The sequence below is a fragment of the Euprymna scolopes genome, chromosome 12 (assembly GCF_053919585.1).
Source record: "Euprymna scolopes isolate OS-2025 chromosome 12, ASM5391958v1, whole genome shotgun sequence".
In the NCBI taxonomy this organism is placed as follows: domain Eukaryota; kingdom Metazoa; phylum Mollusca; class Cephalopoda; order Sepiida; family Sepiolidae; genus Euprymna; species Euprymna scolopes.
In genome coordinates this window covers 80,661,535-80,688,836 of record NC_136493.1, presented here as the reverse complement: position 1 = coordinate 80,688,836, position 27,302 = coordinate 80,661,535, and the positions used below count along the sequence as shown (strand labels likewise).

At 32.7% G+C, this 27,302-nt stretch overlaps 1 protein-coding gene across 1 annotated transcript in view; it reads right to left on the bottom strand.

Moving 5' to 3' along the window:
• LOC145291374 (calpain-7-like) overlaps positions 1–27,302 on the bottom strand; it is a 79,919-nt gene that overhangs the window by 25,473 nt on the left and 27,144 nt on the right. Inside the window, exons 9-18 of the mRNA XM_080137152.1 lie at positions 23,449–23,575; positions 21,301–21,386; positions 19,773–19,866; positions 18,158–18,304; positions 14,340–14,567; positions 11,903–12,047; positions 9,519–9,618; positions 9,300–9,432; positions 2,068–2,143; positions 1,707–1,918 (exon numbers count right to left, since the gene is read on the bottom strand). Of these exons, the coding sequence (XP_079993278.1) occupies positions 1,707–1,918; positions 2,068–2,143; positions 9,300–9,432; positions 9,519–9,618; positions 11,903–12,047; positions 14,340–14,567; positions 18,158–18,304; positions 19,773–19,866; positions 21,301–21,386; positions 23,449–23,575 (1,348 nt within the window). The remainder of the gene's footprint in view (positions 1–1,706; positions 1,919–2,067; positions 2,144–9,299; positions 9,433–9,518; positions 9,619–11,902; positions 12,048–14,339; positions 14,568–18,157; positions 18,305–19,772; positions 19,867–21,300; positions 21,387–23,448; positions 23,576–27,302) is intronic.

Below are 27,302 nucleotides of genomic sequence, written 5' to 3'. Positions count from 1 at the left end.
TCTTCTTCTTTAAGTGTCTGGTCTGGTCTTGCAGACATTGACGATCATGGCTCTCCATTCTTCCCTGTTCTCGGTCCTTCTCATGAGCTCATTGTTGGTGCCCTCTTTATTCGTTGCAAATTTGTTTAAACTGTTTGCGAATTTTGTGCATTGTCTTCCTCTGCTCTTGTTTCCAGATATTTTGCCACTCCATAACAATTTCTCTAGTCTGTCAGCCTTGATTATATGGCTGAATAATTTCAGCTGTCTTTCTCTGATGGTATTGAGAAGGGATCTCTTGTATCCAGCCATATCCATTACTTCTGCATTTGTTTTTATTTTTGTCCATAAGACTTTCAGGATCCTCTAGATGAACCACATCTCCACTTCTTCTAGTCACTGTTCTGTGTCCTTGGTTAGGGTCCAGCATTTGCATCAGTATAAAGAATGGACCATATGTAGGTTCTCTTAACATGTATCTTTGTCTTGAGGCCTATTTCACTGTCGATAAAAATGCATTTCATGTTGTTAAAAGTTGTCTTAGATTGTCCAATTCTCTTCTTGATTTCTATGTCACACTTGCCAACCAAAGTATTTAAAGGTGTTTATCTGTCTAATTCTGTCTTCTTTACAAGCTATGTTGCATTGTGGTATCACAGCTTTCTTCGAGATCATCATGCATTCTGTCTTCTTTGTATTGAGCTGTAAACCTTTCTTTTTGCTTTCATCTGTAACTGTTGTTAAAATCTTTTGCAGTTTTTCTTCAGAGATGAAGATAAGGATTGCGTCAACTGCATGTTTCAAGTTGTTGATGTTGTGGCTACCTACACTAATTCCCTCATGATTCTCAATATTTCGTTGAATATTTCACTATATACATTAAATATATCAGGTAAGAACACGCAGCCTTGCCTCACACTCCTGCAGATTGGTCAATATTGACTGATACCATTGTCTACTCTAATAGCTACCTCCTGTTCCCAATACGTTTCTGAGGACTCGAGGATCTTTCCCATCGATGTATAGCCCTGCTAGAATATCAAATAAGTCAGAGTGTCATACTTTGTTGACCACTTTGAGCAATCATTGAAGCAGAAGTACAGGTATTTCTGGACTTCGATGCATCCATGAGAGTTTTCAATGTGAAGATTACATTTCTGGTGCCTTTGTCCATCATGAATCCAAATTGCGTAAATCAGAGGGAGATAAGTCAGTGTCATTTAACCAAGATTGGCATATTGGCAAAATATGATAAAACTGATTTTTATTTTAAATAAAATTCTACTCAATAATTGTTTCTTAATTTTTGGTGAGGATACTTATTTTTGCATGATACATAAGTATATTGAAGAATTTTTATTTGAAAACACGATTTTCACTTGTGTCCCATACTGTATAAGCACTGGAAAACTATTAACAGCTATAGTAAAAAGAATAGTTAAAATATTATCTTCGAAAAGAAATATTTATCCAACTTAGGAAACAATTGAAAAATTATGACACGCTTCATAAAAAAATAGTGAAAATATTAACAAATTCATTTATGGTATGTCAGCCATTGTTGGGTCATTTTTTGCAAAAGCTATATTCTGTTTATGATTGTTTTGTGCTTTTAATTACATTATATGTCTTCTCTGACAAGCTTGATTAACTGGACTTGCTGACAATGGCAGTTTAAGGAGAAAAAAAAAGAAGAAAAAAAAAAGATATTTGTTAGAGGAACTCACTCTTTTTTCAAATTCTTTCTTGTAAGGGTCTATGATTTTTGTGAGTGAAAACTCACATGTAGCGTATACACGTAATGTGTAATAAATGGAGTTGTTTTTCTCGTACTGCGAAATGGCCAGCGTGTAAGAGTGGTTGCCTTTTTCCTGCACCATTTTGCAAAGATAATGAGGACTATTGATCCGAACTCCATCGATGAAAGGAGGAGGGTCATCTGAAAAACAAAGGAAATCAACATTTCAAAAACAACACTTGGGAGCATTACAAAGACTAGCAGCTCATATTTGAAAAAAATATTTTAGAATATTTACAAAAACAATAATTTAATTATTTAGAATTATTTACAATAATTTAATTACTTACACGGATAAAACACCTTCTTTCCTCCAGTTTTGTACACAAGAAGTGTAATAAATTCTCGGTTGTTGGCAAAATCATCCTACAACAACAAAGAAATAAGAAAAACAAAATTATTCATACAAATATTTTAGTGGTTGGAGATTTTTCATACAAATACAATGGATTTGAAAAATTCTAATTAATGCCAAATATAATCAACTCACTGACCCAATATTGTCCGACTTCTTTACCGAACCATAATTCAAAAATTCTTTTTATTACTAATGATACACCACTTATCAAAGCTAAAAGCCACTCACAGATAATTGATGATGAGAGGAATAGATTGATAGTTGAATGATGAAGAATATTATGAGATGATTAAAAATGATGAATCAAATCAAAAACAAATTTGATAACTTATGAGGATGGTTTATGTTATATTCCTAAATACTTAGGAAATAAAGACAAACGTGAGTTACACCGAGTGGTATGTGTAATGGGGTTTATTTATAATACAGAAACGTAAGGCTGCTCGCCTAAGGTAAATAGAAGTACATAGTAACAAGTATGGGGAAGAAAGTCTGATAATCAACACGTAAGACTATCCGTCTTACTGCGACTGCTTGTCTACCGCTGTCTGCCCAACAGTCCAATATATATATACAGTTTGTAACCGGTGTATAGCCAGTTATGTTCCTTCACAACACCTCCCCCTGAAGCTGAAATCTTCCTGATTTTAGCTTAAATACCTCTTCCTTTTAGGGTCAGGGCTTAATCTCCTGGTAACTTTTCTCTTTCTTGCGCTTTTTCTTCTGGTCAGCGTTACCCGGGGTAAAGGTTTCTGTCCAGCCCGTATGGTCGGTTCAGGCGAAATATTCATTGTTTGCGGTACACACGCTGGTTTTGGTATATCAAAAATATCGCACAATGTTTCCATTGGTGTCTCTTCCACATTTGGAGACAGTCTGGGACGTATTTGATTTCTGTGTCTTTTGCAGACAAAACTTAATCCTTGGATGGTATAGACCATGCTCCCAATCCTTTTTTTGATAATACCTTCAACCCACTGATTTCGTCCATTTTGAAAATTTTTGAAATATACATTTTCACCTGGGGAGAAGCACTTGGTATTAAGGTTTTCTTTTTTGAAAACTTTCTTTTTCTCTGGTAGCAGCCTATCGAAGACAGATCTTATCTTTCTTGCAAACATTAGCTCAGCCGGGGAAGAATTGACATTATTATTAGGATTTGGTGTCACCCTGTAAATTGCTAAAAATGTTTGAATACATTGTTCGTCTGTGTCCGTAGTAAGATTTTTCTTAAGTGCCCTTTTAAACGTATCTACAAATTTTTCGGCCAACCCATTCGATCGTGGATGGTACACAGGTGTTGTCATATGTAGAATATTTAGTGAGTCACAGAATTCTTTGAATTCATGAGCAGTAAATGCTGTTCCATTATCGCTCACTAAGGTTTTTGGCACTCCAAAACGGCTAAAAATTTCATTAAGCGCACTCACAGTGTTTTTTGCTGTTGGATGTCTAAACTTAAATATTTCTGGCCATTTTGAAAAAGAATCTACAATAATCAAGTAAAAATAACCATTTATAGGTCCCGCATAATCAATATGCAGACGTGACCAGGGTAGGTCCGTCTTTGGCCATGGCGTCGTTTTTACTGGAGGATCTCGAGCTGCTAATTGACATCCTCTGCATGTCTTGACACATTTTTCAACTTCCTTGTCCATACCAGGCCAGTACACATATCCTCTCATAAGGGATTTCATTCTCGAAATGCCCGGATGACCTGTATGAAATTCCTTCAGAATTTTCCTCTGTAACGTTAGTGGAATTACGATCCTCTCACCATACATGAGCACATCTTCACAGATGGAAAAAGGCGTTGTTTGATCTACCTTTTTATTTTTTTTTATCCATCCCAATTGATTTTTCATTTTCTTAATGAAAATGTCATTTACTGCCTCTTTTTTTATTTTTTCGAAAGTTACCGGAAGTTCACGTATCATATTACACATTGAACTTGTACATTCACTTTCGTCTTTAAGCGCAGCAATTACCGTTTCTTCGAAACTTTCGCTTCTTTTAGGGATCAACCGTGATAATGCATCTGCGTGTCCTAACTTTTTTGAGGATACATGTTCCATCTTAAACTGATAGTTTAAGAGGGTTACAGCGCATCGCTGTAATCGATTCGCAGTATGTGTGGGAATGCCTTTCTTTGATCCAAATATGGTAAGTAGGGGTTTATGGTCGGTTTGCAAAATAAAAGATCGTCCATGGAGAAATCGATTGTACTTTGTAATTCCAAATATTATCGACAGCGCCTCTTTTTCAATTTGGCTGTAATTTTTCTCCGCTGCAACCAACGTTCTTGAAGCATGGGCGATAGCTTTTGTCCTACCATCCTCATACTTGTGAAGTAATACAGCGCCAACACCGTAATCACTGGCGTCCGTTGCTAGTATTAGTTCCTTTTCTGGATTGAAATGTGCCAATGCTAAGTCTGACAGTAGACATCTTTTGATATTTTGGAAAGCAGATTCACATTCCTTATTCCAGTTCCATTTAACACCCTTTTTCAGTAACTCGTTAAGAGGAGCTCTTAAATTATGTATGTTAGGGATGTAAATTGCATAGTATTGAACTAATCCCAAAAACGATTTTAATTTTGTCACTGAATCTGGAGCAGGCATCTTTTCAATTGCTTCAGTCCTTTGTGGATCCGGTCTTCGACCCTCTTTGTCGATTATTTGACCTAGATATTTAATTTTTTTCATAAAAAAATCGCATTTTTCTGGGCTCAATTTAAAACCAAATTCCTGTATTCTTTTGAATACTTCTTTTACATGCTTCTTATGATCTTGCAAATTTTCACTTTTAATTAGGATATCGTCAAGGTAGGCCATTGAAAATTCCAACCCTGCCAGCATCGTGTCCATAATTTGCTGGAAAATAGCAGGAGCAACCTTTAATCCAAAAGGAAGCCTCTTTAGCTTAAAAATGCCCTTATGAGTATTTATGCCTAAGTATTTGGAGCATTCATCGCTGATCTTAATTTGCAAGTAAGCATCTGAGAGGTCTATCTTAGAAAAAATTTTTCCTCCGTTAAGCTTAGAGAACAGATCTTCTGCGGACGGAAGGGGATAATTATGGTCCAATAGACAGTCATTTAAACCCGTTGAAAAATCTCCACAGACCCTTATTCTGTTATTTTTTTTCTTTACATACACGGTTGGACTTGCCCAATCTGTGTGGTTAACTTTTTCAATGACTTCCAGTTGTTGAAGTCTATCCAACTCTTTTTCGATTGCGTCCATCGCTGAAAAAGGCACATTCCTTTTAGGTTTGAATACTGGAGTGGCATTTTTCTTTAATTCAAATTTTGCCTCTGTCTTAATACAGAGTCCTAGTCCTTCGGCAAAAACATTGGGAAATTCAGTTTTCAAATCCTTCAGGAAGTCTTCCCTTTGGTTTGCTTTTTCTGCAGTTAAAACGTTACAAAACGAATTTATGGGTTTCTCCCATAAATTAAACAGGACAATCCAATCTACCCCAAACAGGCATGTATTCTTTCCTGGTACGACGTACACTTTGGAATTATGAGTCTGGTTAGCGAATGTCACTTTGCATTTTAATTCTCCCTTGAACTCTAATCTTTTGCCGCACACACTTCTCGCCGTCTTTCTGGTTTTCGTTAATTCAGGTCGACCTATCCTTTTCCATATATCTTCATTTATAATACTAATATCTGCACCGCTATCCAGAAGCAATGTAACCAGATGTCCATTTATCCGAACATCAACATATTTCCGTCTTTCGCAGCTTTTTTCTTTATTCATGCGAAGCGTATTTACATTATCGGTCCCTTGTCTTTTCTTCTGGGCACAGTATGTTCCCTTGTGACCTCTGAGACCACATTCATAACATATTTTGTTCCTAAACCAGCAGGTCTTATTGTTGTGTCTTAAACTACCACAACATTTACACTTTAGCTTTGGGTCTTTGTATCCTTTAAGGATCCTGTGTTCTTGGAACCTGGACTTTCTTGTGGTCCCTTGCCTTTTTACTTGCTGCACCTTAAAAATATTTTTCTCTTCAATGCGAGTGTTGTCTTTCTTTATGTTAATCAGACGTTGACACTCTTCAGTGACTTTTTGCAATGTTATGTTAGGATCCGCCTCCATAATTGTTAGGATCCGTGAACGTATATCTTTGTCCCTTGGTGCTGTGAGACCTTGTACAAAGATTAAACATTTAAATTGGTCTGCGAAAATTTCATTCAATTTAAATGATTCGCATAAACAGTTCACAGTGCAAGCATATTCTAGATAGTCTTCAGCTTCTGCCTTCTGAATGTTCAAACATTTGTATCTAGAGTGAAATAGGCTATCCCTTTTATCAAATATTTTCGACAAGGTACTAATTGTTTCCTCGAACGAAACCTCCTCCGGTTTTTTTGGTAGAATTAGATTTGCATACTTGGTGTTTTCATCAGTACCCAGTTTTTGTAGTAGCAGGGTAACTTTTTCCTCATCGGTCCAGTCTAAACATCTTTTCGTAAAAATTGTTTCGTATCTTCTGTAGTATGCAGGGAAAGTAACACCAGTATCCGGGGAGTAACGAAATTCCGTTAGTGAATTTGAAATACCCTCGGCAGAAAAATTAGTCTTCTTCCCGGTTGACGTTAGAATTAGCTTTTCTAAATTCTTTTGCTGTGTCGACATTTGTCGTTGTAGTATGTTTGTTTGTTCTTGTTGTGCCTCTAAAGTTTTTTGTGTTCTTTCTTGTTGTTGTTGCAGCTGTTGCTGTAGCTGTTGTTGTTGAATTTGTTGTTGTTGTTGTTGTTGTTGCGCTAAAAATTGTTGAGTCATTTTTGTCTGTTCCTGGATGCTAAGGGCTAGAGCCTTAGTTAACTCTGCTAATTGTTCCATGTTAGCTTCTAGTATAAAAATGTCTTTTCGAATTCTACACAATAATTCCAAAGAAAAATCGTAAATTTACGTATATCGTAAATTAGTAGCAATATGCAGACACAACACGTTTCAACAAAGTTCATCCATAGTAATTCAACAGGCTTTGTAAAATAATTCTTTTTTTTTTTTTTTTTTTTTTTTTTTTCAACAACGTAAGTTCATACACAAAATATTTCTTACTTCCCACGACAAATAGTTCCAATTATTTATATAAAGGCAATAACAAACAATTAATTTTCCAAAAAAAAAAATATATGGCTGCCGTTCCCACGTGGCATAAAATGGTACAATAGTCGTTGTATTTATATTTTTTCTTTCGAAACTCGTAATCCTTTAGTGTAGTTTCGAATTCAACTTGCGACCATTTTTTTTTTTTTTTTTTTTACTTGTCAAAATAAATATAAATTCCACTTTACCTTGAACATGTTTCTATAATTTCTTGTGAGTTCTTTACGAAGAAAAATCCGTACTTTTCGCTACTTTAGGTAGGAAAAATTTTTAAATTCATTGACGCACGTGGTCAAAAATCCTTGTGTAGTTTGTTTTTTTCGTAAAACAAAAAATCCTTGCATTGTACACAGTCCTTGGTACGGTAATTTATCTCTGTTAAGAGAAAGAACATCCTTTCGTCGCCATTGTTATATTCCTAAATACTTAGGAAATAAAGACAAACGTGAGTTACACCGAGTGGTATGTGTAATGGGGTTTATTTATAATACAGAAACGTAAGGCTGCTCGCCTAAGGTAAATAGAAGTACATAGTAACAAGTATGGGGAAGAAAGTCTGATAATCAACACATAAGACTATCCGTCTTACTGCGACTGCTTGTCTGCCGCTGTCTGCCCAACAGTCCAATATATATATACAGTTTGTAACCGGTGTATAGCCAGTTATGTTCCTTCACAACAGTTTATGACAAATATTTGTTGACATTGAAATGCTTGTTATTTTCATAATTCCCTATCATTTAATGATGTATCGATTTTGTAAATTTGATTGTAATCAACCATTATGTCAGACAATAAAGAAAACTAATTAATGCTAATAGTTATAATTTTAACCATCCTACCAACTTTACCATCATGTGAACCATGTAAAATGACAAAATATCCAAACCATTCATAGCATAACATCTTGGCTGTTATACAGTCCAGTTTTCTTCAAGTGTCTGTCGGACTCTATATTCAAACTGAAATCGCTAATTTAGCTCATGGGAATGTCTCAGATACATCAAGTGTTAAAGATGACAATAGAAGCAATATTGTGTTTATAATATAAGATAAAAACTTCTGTCCAATTGTAATTGATGCAAATATTTATTTGATTGTAAGCAATACTAAATCATTCATGACCCACTTGATCAGTATTTGTTATATATATATATATATATATATATATATATATATATATATATATATATATATATTTTGTAATTTGGAATTTTCAAATATTTAATGATATATATATATATATATATATATATATATCATTAAATATTTGGAAATTCCAAATTACAGCTGCTGCCGATTTAACACTAACAGTTTGAGGACATGCATGATGACATCCAAAAACACTAACGGTATCTTTTGGTAACAACTGAAAAATAAAAATAAACTGATATTTTGATATCACCAATTTTCAATCAATTATTAGTATTATTATAATTGAAATCGATAATCAGAAAAATTACAATTTTTGGGGTATCAAAAAAATGTGTAACTATTTTCCGGTGACAAAAACGATTCTTTTAATTTTTTTTTAAAACTCATTTTTCCATTGCAAGCACTAATGATAAAATGATAAATATTTATTGTATTCGAAATTACTAATGAAACTAAAATCTATAGATCACCCCTATCCCCTCACAAGTGTACTTTTATGTTTTCAAAAATATATGCATATATTACATAGGTTTTTATGGTAATCTGAAAATAAAAAACAAAATTATAAAAAACAACTCTAGAGGTTTTAAAAGAATCAGAATCAGGAATTCACAATGAAATTGGTAATTGTGTCGGAATTGTGAAAAATATTAGAATCGTCTCATCACTAATAAATATATTTTTTTTTTTTGTTAATAATTATTCATATTTTTTAACCCCACTCTTAATTATTAAAGTCATTCAGCTCTTCCGACAACTTTTCTTATTGTTAGACTTTTTATTTATGTTATTAGTTTTTTGTGTCATATCCAATGTGCAAGGAGACAAGATATAAACAAGATGCACATAGTTTTAGTATTATATAGACTGACATTACCTTATCTGTAATATGCCTTGTGAGAAGAATCCACAAAGCTGATGGCTGCGTTGCTCGTACTTCCAGTTGATATTGTGGGTTATCACTGATGTTGTAATTGTCTTTCTTGGGACCTTCTTTTGCAAGCCATGCACTATAATGAAATGAAAAGCACTTTGACACTTTATTGCAATAATAATGCATACAAAGACGAACAAATGATCCGATGATGTGTCTTACCTGTGGATGCATGTTGTATATTTAAACAACTCAGGATTCCAGTTGATATGGATGACATCATAAAAGCGGATTATAGAGTCATAATCAATCCAGAAAACTCCTAAAAATAAAATGAAAAAGATGTTAATATTTTATATAAAACTGGTTCCTATTTCTAATTTATTTATATTGGAAATTCATAATTGACAGGAATATGATTCTAAGTTTGTTGAATTAAATTATGTTTAATATCTAAAGAGAAAATAGACTTTTTATATTAATGAATCAATATTTATCAAGCCATCTATATATATAAAAGCGAAAATGTATGTGTGTGTGTGTTTGTCTGTATGTATGTATGTTTGTGTGTCTGCTGAAAACAACAAAAAACAACAAAAATTCACAAACTTGGTCTCATATGAAAGCCCCACCCTCCGGATGACAAATATCGAAAAATCAGCCCAAAGTGACCATCAGAAGTGCGTCAACTGATCGATTTTCTGCAGGGGGGGGGGGGGCAAAAAAGTGACATTTTAATGTTAAACATTACATATTTTTAAATCGATTTACAACTGCCCCAAAAAATACGTCCGCCAACTCTTATACATAAAGTATACACGCAGCCGTTTATTTTGGGTCAACTTGTATTTAAAACCCGCTGAGTCATGTCATGTGATCTTGATGTCAGCAACCTCTAATGGCCGTCGGAATTTACAATTTAAAAATGTTGTTATCGGTAAAAAAAAAATTAATTAAAGCTAAACTATGAACTTCTACGCTATGGCAACGTTACCAAAGTTATTACCACATTCAAAATAGGTAGATACGATAGTTAAACGAAAAATAAAGTAAAAAACAAAATACGCTTACAAAAAATATTAACGATCAAAGTTTTTTTTTTAAATAAAAACAGCCAGACGCCATTTTCCAGTCTTTAGAGTAAGGCAGACGAAGTGAGAGAGAGAGAGAGAGTGAGAGATGTCTAGACAGATTCGACAGGGGGGAGGGTCAACAACGCATGCGTCAGATGACGTCATGACCTGATTTACTTTAAATAGTTGATAAACTGAACAAACTTTATATACGCCGCTTTAGCGCAGGTAGTTAAGGGTTTGGTTCATTATCTAAACGTTTTGGGTTCGAATCGTGTTGTGAGATGTTTTTTTTTTTTTTTAAATTTTTTAAATTTAAATATTGAACCCTGTATTATTTAAGCCATTTTTCACGTAACGTTCGTTCGTTTGCCTTATGTTATTTTTTTTTGTGTTTTACCCCCCCACCCCCGCTTAATTAAAACGTTGTTTTCTTTTCTTACTTCGCTTATAGCAATGCTTACATCGTCATCGTCGTCGTCGTAACGCTCGACGACTTTCAAACATCTTTCACTTCTGGCTGGCCGATTTTATTTTCAAACTTCGCCTCAGGGGTTCGGCTTTGATCCCCCCCCCCCCGGCTTTTTTTTTATTTAACACCACACATCCCTACAAACACCCGGGCAACGCCGGGTACCCTTCGCTAGTTCAAGAATAGGGTTAATGATATGGATGGTTTGTCAGTTGAATGATGAAGAGTATTATGAGAGGATTGAAGATTATTTTTTTTTAATTAATAACTGACCATTTATCAAGAAAGCTACTTGAGAATAAGATTTGATGAGATTGTCAGTTGAATGATGATGGATATTATGAGATGATTGAAAATGATGAATGGAATGATTAACATTTGATGACTTGTAACAATTGTTTGACATTACATATGAAAATGACCATGTTGTAAACCTGTAGCAACATGTTCTACAGATGGAAAGTTCTTGGAAAGAAACTGTTCATGGAAATTCTGTTTGATGTCAGACACACAGAGGAAGAAAGGAAAGTTCTTTGCAATGATAATAGATTCTTTCCAATGGTGATATGTTTTTGCTGTGAAAATTTTACACGAAGCAACTAGTGATTGGCGCTCAGCTGAGTACCTTCAATTGAAATTACGATTGAGTAGAGAAAGACTAATATATATATATATATATATATATATATATATATATATATATATATATATACACACACATATATATAATTATTGTTGTTTTTGTTGTTATGGAATTCGCTCCAGACAAGGCATGAAGTCACTTGATGTAAAGAGCTAAAAAAAATAAAAAATCCCACTTCAAGGTCAAAATCTAGCCAATGAGAAATGTTAGATGGATAGATTCCAACCCAGAAAACAGCAATTCTTTCCCTTTTGTCAGAAACATCCCTCATGAAATGTGTGGTCAAAATAACAAAATAAAGGAAGCAAGAGTTAAGAGGCTGCTGAAAGCAAAAACCAACGTCGACTTTATGATCTAATGCCAAGTGTAAGTTAATCTCAAAGATAATAAAACATATAGAAAATTTAATCAAATTTACCATTGTCATACATTTGAGCACTTTGGGGGTCATAATTCAAAATCCTTTGTAATTCCGGTGTCCAATGTTTAGTGTCTTTCTCAGAAAAGTTTCCTTTCCATCGTAGATGATTCCATGGATTTTTTAACATAAACAATTTGACTCCCTTTCAAATAAAAAAAATAATTCAATTTGCTCAAAACATAAAAACATCTTTTTAATTTTTTTAACGTTTTGGTGATTAAAAATAATTTGTTAGAATTTTGTTTGAAATATTTTTTCCAAGAAATTAATTTGTAATAAATGAAATACAAATATATATATATAAAAGTCAAAATCAAATATGTTTGAATCCAGTCAAGTGTCTACCTCTCGTGATGGTAGCTCACAAGAAACTACTGCAGATACCTATTATTTTTTGTGTGTACACAAAATGTGAATTCTCATGTGTTTTGAGGAGACAGGAAACAGCCATGCATCATTTCTAGGGGTAGGACAACAGCATATTCTTTTCATTGTTTTGACTGTCCAGTATGTATCCGTTGATATTTTATATGTTTTTATATAGAGTAATGTGGTTCTCGGTTGATTAACTGTGTCGGATATATACTTGAGACTCAAAACAATGAAAATAATATTCTGCTGTCATAGCCCTAATCATTACCTAAAAATAAAATCCTTTCAATAACCTCTGTTCTGATTTTGGTGCTGGTTAACATTAGTGATCCAACACATTTCGGGTGAAAACATTATCACGTATTTGCTTATGTATCATGGCAAAATTAGTATAAATTCCAAAAGTTATAAAAAATGATCCAAATTAATTAATTATAAGTAAAAATAGTATTTATCGAATTATCGAGTTTTATCGGGTTCAGATTAATGGGAAAAAGTTGTGTGAACAATTCAGTATGACAAACATACTTAACTTAAATTAATATTATTACAAACATACTTTGACTTAAATTAATACTTAACTTAAATTAATATTATTACAAACATACTTTGACTTAAATTAATATTATGCAATATTTAAACATTATCTGAGAACATAATGGTGGCCGAGTTTTTATTTAAAACACTTCTAGAACATCATCTACTGGATCATTTTTTGTAATTTTTTTTAATTTATACTAATTTCACTATGACACGTAAATAGATAATAATGTTTTTACCTGAAATGCGTTGGTTTAGATGGTCACCATTGTAAACAAGCATCTTGATTTTTTTTCACTTGTAAGTTGGAGGTTTCATTAGATATTTATTTCACTCCCACAGTGGGATGATGTGATACAAGGGTCGAAAAGTGGGATATGAAATGCTAGTACCCTTGAAGAGGAAGAGCACCCTGGCTTGCAAAAAATGCTTAGCCAGCTCTGTTGGCATTTCAGAGTAGGAGCATATCAGCCGATTAGCAATAAACTAATCTCTTCTCAAAGGAAAAAGGCAAAGCTTGGGAGGGTAGACCTACTAGAACTGCACAAGATCAAAAGTGATACCACAGTCAACAGGGAAAAATGTCATCTCAACAATAGCTTAAACTCTGATGACTTTGGTGTTGATGACCCCCCCCCAAGTTTTGATGTTTCACTAAATATTAGCACTTTTCATTGGTAGTTAGTCTAATGGTCCACTCAATATACAGTTGATTACAGTGTTCATCAATTTTTTTATTGCCTTGTTTGTTGCTCTCCATCAACTACTGTTGTTTCTTACTCCATTCCTAATGAATTAAGGATAACGTACTTTAGCACTTGGATCCATTTTTTGGAATTCTCGTTTTAATTTTTTTATTAAGTTAATTTTGAAAATACAACAGTAAAAATTTTATGAAATTTAACGAAATTTAATGGGGATAAGAATGTTTTACATGCTGGAAGGTGTTGGACAACTATTCAAAATTGACTTTCAAACTAACCTATCACTGACAACTCATTTTTATCCTGCTTTCTCTTAAAAATCCATTCTTATTTCTTCTTTCCATGTTTCCCCTTACCAACAGATCCTACCACCTCAACTCTTCTACTAATCAAACTATTTTCATCAATTCTTTCAATGTGACCAAACTAATAAAGTCTCCTGTTTCCGCACACATCTTCCCATATACTATCCAAATATAATCTTCCACTGAGGTCATCAGATCTATGCTCATTTTTATGACTCACATTACACACATCCATCATATCAGTCTCATGTCATTTGTCTCCATGCAACACATATCCTCAACCCTCACTGACCAGGTTTCACTTCCATACATCATCACACCTTTTGCTTGAGAGGTAATGGTAATGGCAGGTGCTTTAAGTTTACTCTGCCTCATATTGTGAACCAATTTTTTAAACTCATATTTGAAACTAATATTGGTAGTGTGTGCTTATTGCTTAACGTGCATCAAAAATCTACAGAGATTAAAAAAGATTTGTTTATCTCAACTTGACGCAGTTTTTTTTGGTCTTACCTTTACTTCCTTAATGTCTAACATTGCGTAGGCATGAGTTGGGACCAGTCCGGCACGGTCGGCTTCTTCCTGACTAAGCTGCCCAGTGGACAAAGTGACTAAACAATGCCCTTTGTGGAATCTCTCTAAGATACGTTTGAATTCTTTGTCCTTATCAAACTCTGAGGTTGTGGACCGAATGGCCACACGTTCTGGAATCCAGCCAGTCAAAGCATTGAGATCGATATTCTAGAAAAACACAGACAAAAAAAATATATTCATGCATACATTTACAATGGTATCTGAAATATCATAGAAAAAATTAACTTCAAATATAAACAGTTCAATCATAAACTTTTGGTTATTTTTACTAAAACAGTTTCTTTTGGACATTCACTTTATGTTTAGCAAAATGTGTCACCGGTGTTATATTGAAGAAAAGTCCATTTTGATTAATGCTTCTATAATTCTAGTTTACTTTTAAAACTCTACATAAAAAACTAATCGTTACTTTGAAATGATTCTTTTTTCCCAAATGGTTTTACTTTTAATAAAATATATTATAAGCAAAATATATTCTTTGTCTTTTCTTTAAAAAATATTTTTTAATTTCAAAGTAAAGACTATGTTTTTATGTAAATTTAAAGATATATTTTTTATTATATAAAACTATTCCGTAAAAAAAATAAAATTAAAAAAAATATTTTCATTATAATATATTTTATTAAAAATAAAACCATTCTGAAAAAAAAAGAAGCATTTTAAAGCAAAAATTTATTTTTTATGTAAATTTTTAAAATTAAACAGGAATTTACCTAAGTATTACTCAGAAGGGACTTTTCCTTGGTATCGCACCGGAGCGATTTCTGCTAAACAAGTTGAAAAGGAACTGTTGAGGATTTACATAATTTTCCCGAACAAGAAATGAAAAAGAAATATACTATGAAATAATGTAAAATAAACTTTTGTTTATTTACGTTAAATGGAAAAAAATTACTTTTTTTGTATGCAAATGTGGCAGTCTGTACAAAAAGGAAAACAGGAAGAAAGTAAGGAATTGGGAGTGTGAGAGGAAAAGAAATAGACGATGTGTTGCGGGTGAGATGAAAGAAAGAGAGAGTCAAGTAATGTCCCTTTGTGCATGATACAGCCTGTTGTGTGTACTACTGTATTCACTCTGTGTGCATCCTATCTGGATCCTCTCTCTGTGTCTCTCTGTCAAAAGAAAAAGGCTCCAGAAACAGGCAGAAATAAACTTTTTTATCGAGCCCTGATTGGTGCAAAAATCATATTTTTTGGCAAGGAGAGTGTTTACTACTATGTCGGCTGTTTTTCAAGAGTCCTGCTTTTTGACTCTCAAGGGGTTTGGTGTGGATGAATACAGTAATGCTCACGCAAATTAATTTTTAGAAACATCTGTGTGTGAATACATTTGAATGTGTGTGTGACTTGGAAAGATAAAATAAGAAACAGCACAGAACTGATTTAGTAAATATAACCAAACTCTCTTTAATACAAGTGTTGTACCATAAGTAAAGCCTCCTATTTTTTAACCAAAAAGTTGAAGAGCTAAAAGTTGAAGACAGGAGTGGTATTATTAGCACCAGCGACCTTTTGTGCTCCAGAATTTATTTTTATAAATAGTCACTACCATTCTCAATGCATTTTTGCAAGGAATTCAGTGATGCATGTCTGCTTCTAATGCACATTCATGACAAGAGTTATTTTCTTAGTCTCACACCATCAATATCTGCAGCAGAGAGATGAAACATGAATGTATAAGTTCAGTCATCATAACAATGCAATTTGCAATCCCCTCTGATCCATTTGGACAGAATAAAAAATAGGAGGCATTACTTTTGAAATGTCCCTTGTATTTTATAAATCTAACAAGAAAGCAACAAAAGATTATTCTACTAATAGTGAATATTTATTATTTGATTCACGTTTAACAACGTAATAAGTTTAAGAATGAATAGATGAATATATAACTAATTTTAAAATCAGATTCCTGAAAACTTTCAGATTCTCTGTCAACATAGTACAAGGAATATGTCTCTAATAATGTTAACAGTCATGTTCCAGAATTTTTGAGATGAGGAGTTGTATTATTTCAACTACTGTTTTTTCAGGTACGTAATTATGGTTGAACACACATCTGGAGAAGGGAAATTTTCTTCAAAATATCATGTTATACAGAACTTGTATTGAACCACACTGATGCAATATATATATTTTTAGCTGTCCTATTTTCTTTACAATACGTTAAGGCTTATTATGCTGTGGTCACAATAATCTTCACACTGCACTGTTCTCTGTCAGAATAATATAATCATTTTTTTTTACTCACATTTCACGATATCTTAATGTTTTTATTCTAAAATTGTGATAAACTTCAAACGCTGCTCCTTTCATAGGAAATAGCAACAGTCCTTTTTTGAAATTGTGGAGCAGAATTATATTGTCTTCACTGAGAACATGTTAAAAGCTCATAACAGGTTGAGGAAACTTTATGGCTAGGGATATGACAACAGCATATTCTTATCATTGTTTTGATTTTCGAGTATATATCCAACACAGACACAAATAATCAACTGAGAACCACATGATTCTATATAAAAGCATATAGGTTGTCAATGGATACACAGTTGAGAGTCAAAATGAAAAGAATATGCTGTCATCATAGCCCTACTTATGACACAAGAAATCGAAGGTGGACTGCAGACTAGGCAAATATTGCCATATGTGTTTTGTATATATAAGTTTAATAATATAAAATAATAATAAAAAGGTGGACACTGCAAAACTCATTCTACCATTATGTTTTAATTTGTTTCAGGTCATGTTTATTAACTACATTGTATTCTATAAATTTCCTTTATAAACACATTAAACAATGCTTCAAGCAAACTACATCTTATGAGAATCCATAAAGCTGACACCAGATCCACAATTTATACAGAACAATATGTTTGAAATTATGATGCCTAAGAGATCGTAAAAATTTGTTGAGTTTGAAAAGTCATATTCAATTTGCTCACATGAGTTGAATGAACAAACAGTTGTCGTACTTAGTATCAAGTTTGTTGCTATTATATATATTATTACTAGTATTGAGACGAATTATCAGAATCAAAAAAATTGAAAATTTTTAGGGTATTGAAATTGGTATTGGAAAATAATTACACAATACCAAAAATGATTCTTTTAATTGTCTATTTATTCATTTTTTTTTATTCAATTTTGTTTAAAACTTAAGTTTTCATTGCTAGTACTAATGATAAAATGATAAATATTTATTGATCTTAAACTACCATTAAAACTAAAATCTATTGCCCCCCCCCCCCCTATACACACGTATTTTTACATTTGTGAAAATATATGCACATATTACATGGATTGATAATCTGAAAAATAACTAAAAAATCAACATAAAATATTTGGAGATTTTAAAAGAATCAGAATGGGTAATTGTATTGGAATCGAGAATTTAAAATACAATTGGTAATTGCATTGGAATCAGAAAGGTATTGGAATTGTCCCATCACTAATTATATGAATATAAATATTTATTTATACATGCACACATTATATATAATGTTTCATCTTAATAAGATCAGTAATACTTATAAAAGATGGAAAAGATTATTTAGGTAAATATAGGCCTTTCTGACTTTAAAATAAAAATTTAATTAAAGAAAAATGTTTAATCTACTTAAATGTTTGAACTAATTATTATAAAAAGTCAAAGTTTTCCCTTTACTAAAATTATTTTTCTAGTCATAGTAAAAATAATAAAAGCATCCCAAATCTAAGTTAATCTTAGGAAAGTGACTTACAGAATTCGAGCCAGGAAAATCATATCCACCCATGACTTTCATGTATGCCTTCTCAAGTAATGAAACCCATAGTTCGTTGTTGTTATTAGAAAAGGAACACAACAATTCGCCGTTGTAACTCAGGGGGAGATAATCATCAATAATCACCTGAAAGTATTGAAACAATAAACATTTTAGTTTAGTATTTTTCATTAGTTGTGAAAACAAAGATGTTGCACTGAAATTCCGGTTTAACTAGGCTCAATCCTATCCATGATTGTACTAATCTAAGACAAAATGTACACAAACGGCATTATTACAGAAATAAGAGTCAGAATTTGGGCAAAAGCCATGAAGATTAGATTTTGAAGTCGGTTTTGTATTCTGTCAAGGCAGGATGGCTTGAAATTAGTTTTTAGAAACAGATTATTTTTTGAGGAGACATTAAAAGAGATGAAAGCAGGAATCTGAAAGTTAAGAAATTTTTATTATTCTGTTGAGCATATATTTCATCAGAATGAGAGAATGTTTAAACCAATGGAGTTGCCCAGCTCTTAAAATGATCCAAATGTCACACACATGCATGTGTAGTCTGATCCTGAAATGGTGCTCATATGCAGATCTTTCATTAGAAAATAATTTTTATGACTTTTTCGAATGCAATAATTCTAATACATTTCATTACAGAAATCATCTCTCTTTTATTCTTCTTATTTGTAAGCCCTTCATCTCTTGAAGGTATCAGACGTCTTCATTCGTTGTCGGCACAATTTTCTCTCACTTGTGTCTTCACTCATCAACTGGTTTGAATTCATTCGAGAATTACCTAATTTTGGTGGACCACCTCTGTTAAAACTAATTTTAAAAAGGCATTCTTTGCAAATAACCAAACACACTTAACCTATTACTTTGAATAACTCCAGTAGCTTCTTTACAAGAACCACTCTCTTCCACCTAACTGTTTTCTCCCTATCTTTAACCTTGTTTTTTTCAAATGTCAATAGGCATCTCCTGTCTTTTTCATAATCATCTTTCATCTTTGTTAGCTCCTTACAGTAAGTGGTTTCACACCTTGTCTGGTTGGTTGTTTTTGTTTTACAGCATATCAACCCTTTTCAGGTTATTTAATGCCGAATTCAAAGATTTTGAAGAAAAATACATTTGTTGGTATTACCACTCCGGGTAAGAGTGGACCTGGGAGCAATGACAATTAAAGGGTGGCTCCACACTCCCCAAAGCCCGCAAGCTAGAGCCTCACCACTGGGTATAGTTTAAGGTCATATCCAGGACCACTTTGTCTGGAGCGATTTCTATGGTGATTGATAATTCATATTATTTGGAGTATTCTGATTACTGTTCTCATCTTGAGCATTATTTTCATAACATTTCAATCAATGTAACCTTAGGACCTTCCAGGAGCCATGACATAATAGATAACATGTGTGCTAAAATTCATTCATAAAGAGTTCCATTTGAAATTCTTTACAGATTCTTAAGTTAAACAAGAAGAATCCAAAAAATACAACTTGGTCAGTTTATTTACACCGGCTTAAAAAAAAAAAGCCAGCGCAACAATTTGGCACATAATGATGACTAGAAACTGAACGAAACACATGCTTAATTTAATTGTACTTACTTTCCTTGGAACTCCATTCAGATGGAGTTTAATCATGTATTTCCCACAAGGGTTGTACATCGGCTCCCCTGCTTTATTCTGGGGGTAGATGATGCTAAAATTTTAAAGGAAAAATAGGAATCAACAAAAATAAAAAGTACAAGACAAATTTTTATTAACTACATAGTTATTTATTTCCAGAGTGCAGGAAATTTGGCATTTTTTTTTTTTTTTTGCAACAGAGTTTGAGTTTTGATATTTGACCAAAGAGAAAAAGGAGAACAATTTATTGCAGGTTAACAAATTTGAAATAAAATCTCTCTCACTTGCTATATACGTGGATGCATTTGTATATATAAACAAAGGAGAACACTTTTCTGTGTGCATGTTTGTCCTTAAAAATAAAAGCATCCTAGGGCGAGTGAACCTTAAATATGTGTATTCACATGTATAATTTGCATGTGAACATAATAGAAGTAGTTCTGCATCTCTAGCTGACAACGTGTTTAACATGTTACACAATTAAATTAATCTATTTATAAGCTTTAGTTTAAAAGTATTAACATATATTTGACTAGTTCAGTGGGTAAGATATCTTGCAGAGAGAGCTGAATATGGTAATAGGTACTTTGTGACAGATAAACCAAACCACTTTTTAAAAAAAAGTTTAAAGAACAATTTTCTTTTGACTTTTTTGCTCATTTTTCATTTTCTAAAGCTTGGAAAAATTCTAAAAAGTGGTGAATTATTTTCTTTGCATAACATTCTCTTTCAGTCTCCTTTTCTCTCCCTCTTCCCTTCTCTCCCTCTGCCCTTCTTTCCTCCCTTCCACTCCCCCTCTCTCTCTTTTCCCATCTGTCAGTCTCTCTCCTCCTCTTACTTTCATTTTTCTAACAATATACACAATGAAATTAATCCATTTATAAACGTTATTTTAACAATATTAACATACATATCTGAATAGCTAAGTGAGCTGTCTCATATGATGCTATTCCACACTATAACTTGGGCAACACTGGTTAATCATGCAAGCATTTAAGAAGAAATATTTTTCAGAATATTCTAAACAAATTTTATTGCATAATAAAACACTAATGTATCATGTAGAAAAGAGAAATAAACATTTCAAAATATTGTAAACGTTTCTTTTTGTGGTGACTGTTAAAATGTATCAAATTTTCTCCATGAAGACGAACAAACAACCCTTTGTGGAAAACAAGTTGAGAGCAAAGTTCCAGCTAAGCTACTATGAAGATTTTGCAAGATATAAAAATTATTATTATAAGTTATATTCTTACCTCCCTACCGCTAAGTCATCTAGAATTGAAACCAAAACATTTAGCACTCCAGCCTTAGCTGTTACTATTTGAGCTATCTTCAGTTAGATAATAGTTTAAAATGAACTAACTTTAATGTATAAATGTATATTTGTGCATGCATACAAGAGTCGAGTTATACCTGCCAAGTTCCAATTTTCTTTTATTAGATAAAAGTGAATAAGTTTAATAAATTTTTCTAGAAAGAAGAGAATGGAAAATTATGACTGAACCTTGTGATGAGTTTTTTCTTAAACCTTCGTTCATATTGAGCCGAAATAGCAAGGGATGCAACAAAACTGCAGTCAGATACAATTGTCTGTGAAAGAAAGAAACAAACAAGAAATTTGATCTTCAAAATCAAAATTATAATCAAAACAATAATTTGAAAGTCATTTTTATTACATCACTGAATTTTTTAGATTAGGATTGTTTATTCATATTATTCGGGTTCTTCAGAGTACTGTTTTCATCTCAAGTGTTATTTTCACAATATTTTGGTCAATGTAACCTCAAAACTTTTTCAGGTGTATCTTGCCGAACTCTGGAATCTTTCTGTAGATTTGTGGTGTAGTGGATAAAGTACTTGGCAAAATTCACTTTTAAAATTACAATCTTCTGGAAGTTGAAGTTTCACTCCTCAATACAGGTGATACTTACTAAGAATACAATTGTGAATTACTTAAAACTTCTATGAAATCATGGCTGACAGAACAAGATTATGATACTCCCATGGATGAAATAAAGGCTTCTGTTTGAAATTCCATGCAGATTCCAGAGTTCGACACCCGAAGAAGATTGAGATTACATCGATCGAAACGTTGTGAAAATAACACTCAAGATGAGAACATTTGTCTGAAAAATGCAAATAATATGAATCATTTTTTTGTCAAAGTTAATCAGAAAAACTTTTCTTTTTGTTTGAGTTTCAAAATTAGATTATTAGTTTTTCACAAAATTTTGAATGAAGTTGCATATGCCAATGAGGATTCTGATGACATTGGAGAAAGAAACACATGATAGAAAATTGACAAAACATTCTTTAAAAACTTAATTTAATTGAAAATCCTATCTAAAAAATATCATGGTCCATAAACTGCAGATAATTTATGAGTTTTATTTCTGGGTGTTCATTAAAAAATTTAAATATTATTTTAGTCTTGTAAATTATTGAAATTGTATTTGTTTTGTGAATTTTAATTTCTGAAGTGCTAATAGTTAAAATATAAAAAAAAATGAAATTAGTTTAGTTACCCGTCCATCCTCATTTATATTAAAAACAGGAAGAAATGAAATTTATACTGTTGGTCAGAAAGAAGTTTAGCATTTACAAGGTGGTGGACCAGTGCTTGATTAATTAATGATTCAAACATTTTTGTGAAGAGAGGGGTAAAACTAATAATAGAACGGGTCAGTTCTTTGACTGGAATTCTTGAATACTGTTATCACGGAGGCAATTTTCCAACAATCAGGAAAGCAAGATTTGGCAATGCATTTATTGTAAAGTTTGGAGAACTCAGCAACATATTTCCTTATAAGTATAGCAGGGATAACATTAAGCCCACACATCATGGAGGGTTTAAAATTTTTATATCACAGACTTGGGAAAAGATGATGATCAGATCACTGAGAGTGGATTCTATCCATACTGGGAAATTTAGGAGGGAGTGATTTGTAAGGTTTAAGGAGACTGGCCTCAGCAGGCGACATCATGGTTGTTGGATAATGGCGAAAACTGATTGTCCATTATTCACCAGACTATTATAAATTTTCCCGAAATCATGAGACCCCTATTTTCTGTGACAATACATTTCCTGGTGATTTCAGTATACTATCCCTTGGCTGCATCTATCTGACTCTTACTATGATTTCTAGCTTCTATAAATTTTTGCCTATTAGTCTCTGACTTATGGTAGTTGAATTGGCAGAAGTTTCCTGCTTTTGCACAATGGCAGCTGTACAGGTTGAAATGAATGATTTGGAAGAGTGGAGCTTGTTATATAATTTTTGCATGGGTACATCATGAGGATGGGGCAGAGAGAAATTATATGTGCTGTGTCTGTATAGCTTAAAAAAGCAAGCTAATTACTGATTAGGGTACAGTCCTGGGTCAAAGGAGAATGGTAGAGGAAATATAAATAAGTAACACTATGTTATAAAGTTAAACCAAAGCACATGAAAGTTTAATCATATGATTCTAGATTATGCTCTCCAGTCAAGAAGAGGGTGTTAAAATTACTCCTCGTCCGACCATATATCTGTCTGTCTTTATAGCAGATGATTTCATTTTGGTTACAGACACAAAATTTCCATTATATCATAATTAAAAATATGTATGATAGAAAAAAAAAGAACAAATAAATGAGATCAAGAAGACATACCTGCCTGATACTAAAGCTAGAGATAGCGTAGACCATTTGAGGGTTGTCACAGAAATCTTCTGGTCTAGCCCATTTAGAAAAACGCTCTTTCTGTTTGGGAGAAAGCTTAAGTTTTCCGTGTTTATCACTATGAAAAATTCAAATAAAAAAAAAAAAAACAATAAGTAGGAATAAGTATTTTAAAATACCAATGGAGACATTTTAAAAAATATTTGAGACATTTCCTTAATGGATCTTCATCAGTAAAGAATACCGTTTAGTCAGCTAATGTACTTTCTAATTTCTGGCATAGCGCTACCATAGCAGTGACAAGGCAAATCAGTTCCTTCATTTTTTTCTCTCACACCTATATCTACTCTGTGTGTTTACTCTTTTTTATTACGTTTTTCCCACCATTGTTTTTTATTTAATAATCATAGAAAAGTTATTTTTGGTCTTATTACAAATGATTAAAATTAGTTTTATTTTTTTAAAGAATTATTGAAAATACTTTAAAAAATCTTTTTAAACTATTTTGGGAATATTATGTATTGGATATGTTTTTTAATGCTGGTTGAAATGTTGTTATTTTGATTTCAATTATTTTATTTTTATACTTTCATAAACATATATTTATTATATAAATTCCAAGAAAAAACTTATATTTAAAAAAAACAAATTTTATATTTATGATTTCATAAACATATATTTCTTATAAAATTTTAAATAAAATAAAAACTTATTTTTAATTTTGTGATTAAAAGTGCAAATAAAGACCAATTGTGTTATTTTAATCTGTATAATTTTTTTTTTCAATAATGTCCATCTTATATTTCAATAACTCGTGTTCAAACAATGTAGAAATTGTGGTCATGTTTCTTTCACAATGAAACACTGGCTTCTTCTCAAAGCAGTGAAAGCAGAAAAAAAGGTCGGATTCGGAATTCATATTAACAATCAGCGGTCTATTTCTTCTCACTCACCGCTGCCACCATCATAATTCTCTTTTTGTCTTCTTCGCAAATGACAGCAACCTCATGTACACAAGTTAAAATATATCACTGCCCTGGAACAAAAAAACATCTTTTTATACTGTTGCTCAAACCACAATATCGCCTAAATTTGCATTTATCCTTTTCTTTTTCGTATCAGGCGTGTTCGAATACCAGTGTTTCTCCACAGAGGGCACACACCAACTGTTGGCGCTTATTGATGTGGTTTTCCACAGCATTAATACACCAATAAAAGTGAATTAACTTATTTGCCTTTTCGCCACTTCTGATAGCAAACGCACCAGAAGTTAGGAAGTACATTAGCTGACTATAACCAAGAATGCTTCCAATAATCAGCTAAATCTGAAAATGAAAAAGACGTACAGGACGTTCAAGATAAATTTGATACTTTTAGAAAGAAAACAAGAAATGTTATATCAATAATTAATGTATTCTCAAAATTCAAATTGCAACTCTTGAAGAAACAGTCGTGAACCTTCACGATGGCATAAAGCACACCATTTTCACAAGACACCTGAAAACCAGTTGGATCTTGGTAACCTGCTCATACTTTGTGTTGCACACAGTATTGTTAGTGACTTCTTAACTAGACTACATACATAAATGAGGATGGATTCAGGCAAGCTGGAGGGGAGATGTTTACACTAGTGAAGTCATGTAAGTCCTCAGATAACCACTTCTGGTTTCTGAATTTTGGAGATGAGAAATTGTTATTCGTATTATTTGGATTCTTCAGATTACTGTTCCCATCATGTCATTTTCACAACATTTTGGATGATGTAACCTCCAACCTTCTTCAGGTCTTCTGTGAAGAAAGTCGGAGATTACATCAACTGAAACGTTGTGAAAATGACACTCAAGATAAGAACAGTAGTCCGAAGAATCCAAATAATACAAACCATAGTTCTGCTGCCACATGTATAGCTTTTTTGCAGACAACTTTTCCATTTAGCACTTGACAACAGTGGACAGCAACTCAGTATAGTTATTTGAATTGAGTCAGAGTACCTTTTCGAAGATATGTAATGGCATAATGTGGCCTTTATTGTAGACACACCCAAAGACCATCAGTTTGATGGAACTTGGTCTTCATGATGCACGAGACTTTGTACGGATTGTAGATTAACCACTTGTTGTTCTGGGCATTATGAGACTGATATTCACAGAATTTCTTCTTCACTGAAAAGAAACAGAGTATCCCCGTCTCAACTGAGTGTTTGACTTTGTTAAGGAGTTTCTTGGCTTTCGTAAGCTGGTTCTCTTGAACCTTGCCTGTGAGCACCTGGCCCTTGCAAATCTTGTATAAGGAGTAGTGAAAATCTTCATTCAGTGCTTTTTTAATATTCATTACTCTGGTGTCCATCAGAATTATCTTGTCACACATTTTTTTCTTATTTCTTCATCAATTTTGTTGTACAATAACAGGCAGAATACATACTATTTCTGCTCGCTACTGTTTCAACATTTTCCAGCTTACATCTCACAGCCTTCAAGATATTCAAGCACACTGAGCTGCAGCTAAGATTTCAAATATTTTTAATCTGGTGTGACTCACATGTAGGTTGCTCTCTTCCAATATTCCAATGCTTTCCAGTTGTCGATTGTCTCCAATTCTCAAATCCACTAATAGTACACAGAAACAACTATTTGTTGCATTTTACATTTATTAGGATTCTTCATCAGTAATAAAATAGTAATACACAAGTCAAAAAAAAAAAAAAAAACTAAAATAAGAGAAACCGAGTTAAGACACGGTTCTTTAAAAAAAAAAAAATAAATAAAAATTCTTGTTCCTTCTCAGCTTGAGAGAGAGAGAAAGGAAGGGTGAAAAAAAGAAAGAGGAGGGCGAACCGCTGTTTAGAAGGAAAAGAAAAAAGTGCATTAACCTACACGTATACATGACAATCAGCTGTCCATTACAGGAAAAAGGAGAGAGAGATAGAAAGAAAGAGAGAGGAAGGGAGCAGTTGACAGTGACAGTAAAAGCGGCAAAGAAGTTGGAAGTGGGGGCAAACGGACGCAGGTCAGCGCACAACGAAAGTATTGAACTAGAAGTAGTAAGCAGACAATAAAAGCAGGCAGATGACAGTGGACTCAAAAAATCCTAATAATAATGACAACAAAAACAAAGGAACACAAAAAAGATAATATGTGACATCATGATATCAAGAAAATTTATTCTATACAAATCACAGAATGCCCAACCCAATGGAAAACATTGAAACATACACCACAAGACACTCCAGAGACAAAAAAAAAAAGACTTGTAATGAAACTGTAACTCATTGTACATCCAACCTAACGTGAAAATATTGAAAGATATTTCACTAGATATTCCAGAGCAAAAAGTTTTAAATCCAACAAAACTTTTTCTCTCTCCCAGATTCATATTCTATACTATATGCATATATGTTTTCGCTCTTGTATATATATTTGCTAAACCTCCTACCCAGAATATCTTTTTACCTTTTTAATTTTATTCTCATAACTTTTGTAAAAATAAATTTTGTCAATCTTTAAATATTTAATAGTGTTGGTCGTCTGTTTTTTTTCATGAAGTGCTTGTTTACCTATTTCATTTTTTTTTTTTTTTTTACTTGTGTCTTATGGAAGAGTTTCCCTTCATTCTTTTGTATTCAATATTTGCTAGACCTGAGGACCAAATTCTTCTTAGTGTTTCTTGTTCTTTTCATTATGAAATTGTCTTCATCACACCTAACAAGATATGTGCATAACAACTGCTCTTATTTCAAATGTTCATAAATGAACATGAAAAAAATTACCAAATTCATCCTCAAAACCACACACGCACATACATATATGTTTACACACATATACAAACATACTGTATACTTATACAGG